General features: G+C 40.1%; 1 protein-coding gene across 1 annotated transcript in view; it reads left to right on the top strand.

Moving 5' to 3' along the window:
- Positions 1–965: 965 nt before the first annotated feature.
- The window catches only part of LOC107744509 (TBC1 domain family member 12-like), a 15,823-nt gene continuing 7,830 nt past the window's right edge, over positions 966–8,958 (top strand). Inside the window, exons 1-3 of the mRNA XM_016558194.1 lie at positions 966–2,493; positions 4,573–4,699; positions 6,485–6,606. Of these exons, the coding sequence (XP_016413680.1) occupies positions 1,385–2,493; positions 4,573–4,699; positions 6,485–6,606 (1,358 nt within the window). The 5' untranslated portion in view covers positions 966–1,384. The remainder of the gene's footprint in view (positions 2,494–4,572; positions 4,700–6,484; positions 6,607–8,958) is intronic.

Raw genomic sequence — 8,958 nt, 5'->3', positions numbered from 1 at the left:
AAAGCGACTTACAAATGAGGACAACAGAAGCAATCAATTGTAGATTGATTTTTTATTTTTGACTTTAGGCTACTTGGCTAATTAACTGAAATAAAACGATCAACTGCACATACCTCTGCTGAATCATAACTTGAACGCAATATAACATTGCGACTACAGTAAAAAAGCTTTTACTGTTCTAAAAACACAGATTTGAAGTATTGGATTTGAAGATGTTAGAAACACACGTAATTGTTGTCATGTGGTGAATTTGGCCAATCGTGAAACGGCTGTGTCGTCATCAGCACTCCTGCAGTCGCTCTGAAAAAAGGCTTGTTTGAGATGAGCAAAATCTGCGCAGAGGACTAAATTTCTAACCGACATGCACTGCTTCAAGTCAGCCGCCGATCGGTTTGCGCGGCGCCGCATGAAGTCGAACGCACCTTATGTCTATGATTCATACGCCCACAGTGGGTTATGATTGGTCGACTGACAGGCTCAAATCTGATTGGCTAAAGAGTACGAGTGTCCCGTGTGGGAGGAGTTAGCGGCCAGGAAAGTCTTAAAATACTCACACAAATCCAAGGCGATTCACATTCACAGCCCATGATAAACTCGTGAATTTTAAATATTCAAAAATTTTGTACACAGTTGTACATCTGTGAATTGTGTTTTGCATTTGTGAAACGCATTTGGTTTTTGTGAATATAGCCTATATATTTTTTTTCGTGCACGTGAATTATTTCTCATGCATGTGAATTGGGTTACGCATGTGTGCATCGCGTCTTTTGCGTGAATTATTATTGAGATCATTCTGGCTCCATAATTTTATTATTTAATTATTATTAAAATATGTCTGTATAGGTTTTTTTAAATTTATTTTGCAGATTGATGTTAACGTTATGGAAATACAAATAATGGAAGATGGCAAGACGAATAATGGGAATAGATGTTTAAAACGAGTTTATGCTTTTTATGTTGGCGTAGGTAATATAACTCCAGCTTAGGTTCACAAAAATAATCAACCGTTATGTGCTGCTTTGTAAAGGCAGAGTGTCCTGCAGTTGCTCCAACTGTCCGGTGGATGTCGCGTTAACTCCTGGGAATCCCACTTCCAACCTTTTGCTTGGAAGAGACACGCCGACACCACATTCAAAATGGCCTCTAGCAGCGACTGCGCTGGACGTGGATCAAAATGTGCATAAACAACACCGAGCCGTGGCTTTACTCTCCATCCTCAACGCTACAGGTTTCGGAGGCGCGATGTCATGAATGTATTGGACTGGCAGAATCGGCGGGGTACATAAGATGAGAGCTTGTTTTGCAGACAGCCCAGCCGAACCGGGGCGCCGCCGCTGCAGCAGGGCTTCATCTGACTTTCTGAACCGCCGACACCTCCAGTGAGATGGAAAGAGTGGAGGATGCTGCTGATGAGCCGGGACTCGCACCGTCCATCGATGTCAACGACAACCGGGAGGAGTACAAAGCACGCGTTTGCGGTTCAGACACCGAAAGCGCACGGGAGGGTTCTGTTTACAGTTCGGTTTATGCGAATCCGGGCGGTGCTGGACTGCCGTCTATCTCCCCGCTGGTGGTGGGGTGCAGGGCCGGAGTATTAAACGGGTTTCCCGGGAAGCTGGAGGTGGGTATGTTGTGTCCGGATGGAGGAGGAGGAGAGGGGGGAACCCGGTCCGGCCCGAATCGGGTTACAGGGACTTCCGAAGCCGAGAGCTTGAATAAACCCGACAAAGGCTATTTAAATTCACAAATGAGGTCTGCAGTGTCAATTATGGGTAAAAACTCGCCGGATATGAAGATGCCTAATGGAGATGTTACCCATGAGCACATGGATCAAGATCAGACTCATTTAAGGTGTTTGAATTATGCAGAAGGATTCAACAGGAAGGTGCCTGCTTTGGACAGAGGTGTGAAAGTGGGCAATGGGGGGTTGTTGATCGTGAACAGTTATGAAACCCTGTCTCAAGTCCCCTTCAGAGCCTTGGGTGGCCTTCCTGCTCCAGAAAGCCGTGTCTTTGTTCATCAAAGCGAAGGTGTCCTCTCCATGGGGAGGTCATGTGAAAGGACCAGTCATGCCAGCGCTGAGAGCTCAGAGGAGGCCCGGCCCTGTGACCCGGATCCCGCAGACACCCTGTCAGACCTCAGTGCCAAGCTGTCCTTGTCTCCCCTGGCAGAAAACACCAGCGATTACACAGAGACAGACCCGAGCCCGGAGGAGGATTTCAGCGACACGGGCCCTCTGCCGCTCAGGCCCCAGAACCTCCGGACTAACCCCGGTCACACAGTCTCCCTCAGCTGTGATGCCACTCCTCTGAGCACCGGGGATGATGGGTATTTTGGAGCAGAGGGCGGTGTGGATGAATGTCTCAGCTCTGTGAAAGCATTCGAGGGGGGCCGGCGGCAGAGTGCTCCAGACAGGGTCGCAACTGACACTGATGCCTCATCTGACCAGACACTTGGCACTAAGAGACACGGCATTGCTGAGTTTCTGACCAGGTAAAGTCTGATGAGTTGCAGTAAACCTTTTTTTGACCTTTTTACAGTTGCCCCATTCAAATATCTACAAACAGTTACAGCTTTCTGTTGGTGTTTTTTTTTTTGCTTGTATTTATAGGACATGATGCATGATATGATCAGGATAATTTCAGGGACTTTTATGTTTTGTTTTTTTATTTATTTGTGTTAGGTAAGATTTGTTTTATTGTTTTCGATAAAGTCTCTTATGTTCACCAAGGCTGCGTTTATTTTACCAAAAATACAGTAAAAACAATAATATTGCGAAATATTATTACAATTAAAAATAACCTTTTTCTATTTTAGTATATTTTAAAATGTAATTTATTTCTGTTATTTTCAGCAGCCATTACGCCAGTCTTCAGTGTCACATGATCCTTCAGAAATTATTTTAATATGCTGATTTGATGCTCAAAAACATTTCTTATTATTACCAATATTGAAAATAGTTGTTAATGTTAATATTATTGTGGAAACATTTTGTGTGATGCATTTTGTTTTCAGGATTTTTTTAGAAAGTTAAAAAAACTATTTTTGTAATAATTCAAGTTTTTACTGTCACTTTTGAACAATTTAATGGATCCTTGCAGAATAAAAATATTAACTCCTTAAAAAATTGGTACTTACCGCGCAAACAACAACAACAAAAAAACTTTTTATTTGTTGATGTTACCAGCCATAACATGAAAAGGATTGGATACTCAATATTGATGCATCCTTACAGATGCATCCCTACAAATATATGTGTGAGAGAGAAAATTGGATCAGGACGTCAGAACATGGAACCCCACAGATTTACACAATCACCACATCTCCGACTAATTCCTTAAAGCTTTTTCTTGAATCAACATTGCATTTTATTTTCAAATATTACCTATATGCTTTTTTTGAAGTGTTGTTATCTGTGAGGAAGCGCTTTATTGTTTTAGAGCAAAAGTCACATTGTTGCTTGCATGATCAGGTAATGAATGATGAGTAATAACAGGTGCTTTGACTGCCACTCACTTGTGGCTTCTTTCTTCATAGACATGCTTCACAAAAGGTCTGAAGTGTGCTGTTTACTTTGAACACACTCCTTGTGTTATGTTTTCAGATGTTTGATGAAGAGAAGCCGCTTTGCTTTATCAAATTCAAATCCAATTTTAAATAACGTTTTGTCATCTCAGACTTACATGAAGCCAAAATTTTGCATCAGAACCAAACTGCATGACATCAGACTGCATTTCTGACTTGTTTCCGTTATGTTTGGGGTGAAATTTGCCTTATTGCACCAGTAATGTAATACCAGAGTTCAGAGGGAGTCCTCTTCCCAGGAGCTTTGGTCTCTACAAAGACCTTCATAGACTTTAGTATGGAAAAAAACACACACTCACCCACACACACACTCTGAGGAATGTTAATGTCAGCTTTTATGAGTTGGGCTTCATGGTGTTCTGCTGCTGAGACCTTGTTTCTGCTCACTCCGTATCTTCAGTTCCCTTTTTTTTTTTACAGGAACGAACTTCTCCTTTCCAGCTGTATCATACCATGTCATCCTTTGTCACAGTTTCTCTTTGTCCGTCTCCCTCACTATTATGTCTGTCATCCTATCCATCTCTCTCAGGACAGTATTGACCTGCCTCACTGGATTTATTATGTAATTAAGACGGCATTAGATCGATTGTCCCGTCAGAAAGCATGTTCAGATATATAATGAGCTCATCTCCACAGCAGGGCCTGCTCATTATCTGTGTGTTTGTGTAAATGGCACCTGCTACTGTGGCTCAAGGTTTATTTGCAGGATGCTGGTGCTGCTGTATCTCCATTAACACTTTAAAATCTCCTGTATTAAGTGCATTAACTCTGCTGAGCTGTCCAAGATCTTAATTCCCTATAGTCATAGTCTGAACTTAATGAGTTTAATGGTTGTCATATTTTGGCCTCTTTATATCAAAGGCTACAAGGACTTATTTAACTGTTTGAGAATCTCTCTCTTTTATTCTAATGATAAAATCATGTGGAGTGTGTTTTTAAATAGTCACTCTTTTGGTCTCTCTTCCTGTCTGTCTTCTGTCTTCAAAGGAGTTTGTTTTCCTGGAAGCCCAAAGAGTCAAGGGCAGCAGCATCCCACAGTGCTCCAGGATGGAAGCTGTTTGGGAAAATTCCACTGCGGGACATCCCTCCAAAAGACTCTAAAACCATACAACAGGTAAGAGAGGCGGTTTAAAGGAATGGCATTTCCAAAAATGAGAATTCTGTTTTTATTTAACTACTCTCATGTTTCAAACCTCTCTGATTTGCTTTTCTGTGCAACATAAAGTCGGTATTTTTAAAAAATCTCCCAGTATTGGATATTTTAAATTATTTATGCTTATTTACTGAACATTATGGTGTTGTGATGCCTAAATTGACAGGAATAGAGTAAAATACAGTAAAAACAGTTATGTTGTGAAATATTAGTAAAATTTCAGCAGCCATTACTCCAGTTTTCAGTGATATAGGATCCTTCAGAAATCATTCTATTGTAATTTGGTACTCAAAAACATTTAATATTATTAAGAATGTTGAAAATAGTTTAATATTCTGCGTCTACTTAATATAGTCTAATGGTTTGCTTCTGGTTAATAGTTTTGTGGAAACTAATATATTGGTTATCAGAATTCTTTGTTGAATAGAAATTTTAAAAGAACAGCATTTATTTGAAATTGAATTTTTTGTAATATTATGAATCTTTCTACTGTCACTTTACTGTGTTGATCACTATATTGCATCTTAGTTAAATAAATGTGTATATTTTTTTATTTACAAAATTGTACTGACCCCAAACCTGTACATATTTATCACACACACACACACAAACATGTATATAAATTATGATATAATTTTCCTATTTGGGTGAGCGTTTATAACATGTTTAGAGTATGTATAACCCAAGGAACAGTACTGCTGTTTCCATGACTAGAAACACTGAAGTTCATACCTTTATTTGTGCAGAGAAAAGATAGCAAGGGAAGGCAGTATTTGCAGAAGAGAGTTAGGGAGAGAGCGAGAAAGCAAAAGAGAAAGAGGAGGAAGAGAAACTAAGAATGACAGAGTAAGAAGGATTGAGATTACTGCTGGAAACTCTGCGTCATTTTGTGTGTCAGCCAGGAGAGACAAGTGTGTGTGGGGCAAGCATGAGCTTTGTGTGTGTGCGCGTGCAGCTGTCTTTACTCTTCCCCTTCAGTAAGTGATGACTGAGCCTGTTTTGTTTTCAGCTCTGGATTTGTGCTCAATTCACCCTCCACACTCTGCAGGTGTCTCTCTGTATTCCAGTGAGAGAGAGACCTCCGATAAACTCACACACGAAGTCTTATGTCTTACAAATCGTAAAGCTTTTTTCAGATCCTCCTTTTTCAGTTAACAGAATTCTTACTGACCGTGTCTGTGTAATTTATTATATCCTTTAAAGGTGTCATATGATGTTGCTAAAAAGAACATTATTTTGTGTATTTGGTGTAATGAAATGTGTTTATGCGATTTAAGGTAAAAAAAACCACATTATTTTCCACATACTGTACATTATTGTTTCTCCTCTATGGCCCGCCTTTCTGAAACGCGTCGATTTTTACAAAGCTCATCGGTCTGAAAAGCGCCTTTTTTTTTTTTTTTTTGCGAAGTCTGACTGATAGACCTAGATAATGACTTTGTGGCTTTGTCCAGTATGTATACACATAAATTAAAAACTACAGTTCACCTTGGTGTTTGTGCAATTGCTCTGTGAATGTAAATGTGTTATTTCTCTGCTTGACCTTGTATTGGAGTCATGCTGTTTGTGCTTCAGTTGTAATATGGGTTTAGCATTAAGGCTATTGCCTTTGGGCCTTTCACTCGTAGCATGTGGGAATCTCATGACGGAATTCTTCCTCCTCCGGATACATGTGGCAGCTGAGAAATTGTAGACACAGATCTGCTGTAATCTCATAATGACTGCTCTTCTTTCCTTTTTTTTCAGGAGTATGAGTCCAGGGTGGGACCCGCCACAGAACCACCCCCTCACCCTCAGCCAACGAGACGCAAGAATCTGGAGTTTGAGCCTTTATCCACCACTGCTCTCATTCTGGAAGACAGACCTGCGTAAGTGTTAAACGTGAACTACAGCTCCTCAAGTGCTGGGCAAGCTTCCATTTAATCAAATATTTACCCAAATTCCCTGGGCACTGCTGGTGAAACACAAGCCGTCATACCAAATGTGTGCATATAAACCTGAAGAGCAGGTTTTATTGTTACATAATTCTTATATTGTGTAGCAGAACAGGATATTCTTTGCTTATTTGTTAATAATTGAAAACTGGCTTTTTGTGTAGTTGTGTAACCAAGCAGATTTCACCCCTGAGTGAGATTGCTTTTCATCTGATTGTAACTTGTGGATTGAAACTAGCTGAAATGTAGTTAGTTTGCATTCCAGATAACCTGCTTACAGAGAGGAAATGATTCTAAACCAAAGATGTACCACATATTCAGGATTGGGGAACCAAATGTAATAATTTATTAATAATAATAGAAATAATAATGTGATGGTTAACAATTGAAAAGCCCACATCACTATTCCGAATATTGACTTAATGGTGGTTATGTCCCTGCTCTGAAGGCACTGTCCAAAGAAAAGTACAAAAAACTTCATTCATAGAGTGAATTCAGTCCTCTGAAGGACCATACACTTTCCTCATAAACCATGTCTGTTTTAGCCTTTATATCAGGGGTGTCCAAACTTTTCCTAAAGAGGGCCGGATTCGACGATGTGGAAACACTGGGGGGCCGGATGCTTCTACCTATATATATATATATATATATATATGTGTATGTATATAAAATGTATGTGTGATGTTGAGTTGACAGTAGCAGTAGCTTGTGTTTTGTTGAGGACAAAAATCTGCAAATATCTTGTTTTTAAAGCTTTAATAATTATAACATAGAATGGCTTTATGGTATTTAATCTATTAACACATGAAAGCACAAACTGCATCAAAAATGTCTGTAATTTGGCCTATATTTCATAACGCCCTTACATTACATTAAATTGGCCTATATGTCTACATTAATTATATAAGAAGATTCTGTATAAATATGCAACATTTCTGCCACAATACCACAGTTACGGTTACTACAGTAAATCAAAATGTTGGTGATTTGTGGATTGAAAAGTATTCGTACTGCATTGTTGTCGCACAATGTTTTTCCTATTTTCCGCGTTAGTGTTGTTGAGAATGTCAGCGCTGTTTCATCTGCCTTTGACATATGTGGTTTGTATGGAAACCTCTGCTCCAAACTCAAACGCTTCTCACAGCGCTGTTTAGTGGTCTCGTGATCGAGATCAGTCAGCGAGTAAACGCATTTGTTCTGAGCTCGCGCTACGCTGACTTTAGGCAGAGCTAAAAACGGTCCGTGCAGCGCGGTTCAAACGAGTCGCGCTCTTCCACTTTTGACGCGTTTAGGAATTCGTGTGCGCTAAACAAATGAGAGCGCATATGAGTTATCAAATTGATATCACTCGCGTTTTACTGCTACATCTGGTCTAAAATTTAGTGCTGCCATCTTGTGTTGACATTTTGAAACTGCATAGGCCTATTTTGTAAATTATGCTTGGCGGGCCATACATAACAGACTATTAAGACAGCTGCGGGCCGCTTAAAATTCATCCACGGGCCGCATTTGGCCCGCGGGCCGTAGTTTGGACACCCCTGACCTAAACATAAATCCAAACAGTTTAGCGAGAAACACAATGTAGTGAAGATGAAACACGAAGACGACTCATATTTTGCGCCATCTTGTGTAAAAAGACAATATTGCTGCAGCCGTCAAAGCGTTATTAAGCGTGACCAGGATATGACAATATTGAACCTTTAATGCAAGCTTATTTCTTACAAAATCAACAAAACTCCTCTGGACTATTGCATAAAGCCGCTGAGTACACTTTTAATGGTTGTTTGTTATTTCTTCACCACATTTTCTTTTGGGGACGTTTCCTCTAGGGCTGGGAATCGATTCCTCGATTCAGAGGCTTTGGGAATCGAGAGTCGATTCAATTAAGGGGAATCGACTCCTCATTCAGAGCCCTTTTCAGTTCAACAAAGCTTATCTATGGGTGCCTGTCAAACGGAAGGCTGCATCCTACGAAGGCTGCACACATTTAAATTCACGAAAATAAAATGAAAGAAAAGGAGTCGGTACTGAGATAATCTGAATTTTAGGATGCAGCCTTCCGTTTGAGAAGCACCATTCACCTCCCTCATGCTCGCTAAAAGCCGTAATTACGAGAGTTGTGAGATAAAAGATTATTTTCATTTTTATTACCATTCGCCTCCCTCGTGCTCACTAAAAGTGATTAGAAGTCATTAGAACCAGTTTAAAAAAACGATTCAGAGGTTATTTTACGGTGGACCTGGCTTGTCCACAATTTTGAGCGCTGCACGACAGAATAGATCATGA

This window comes from Sinocyclocheilus rhinocerous, unplaced genomic scaffold, assembly GCF_001515625.1.
Source record: "Sinocyclocheilus rhinocerous isolate Xijiao unplaced genomic scaffold, SAMN03320098_v1.1 scaffold851, whole genome shotgun sequence".
NCBI classification, from domain to species: Eukaryota; Metazoa; Chordata; class Actinopteri; order Cypriniformes; family Cyprinidae; genus Sinocyclocheilus; species Sinocyclocheilus rhinocerous.
Note: the sequence above shows the minus strand (reverse complement) of the source record. Positions and strands in the feature narration are given on the sequence as shown.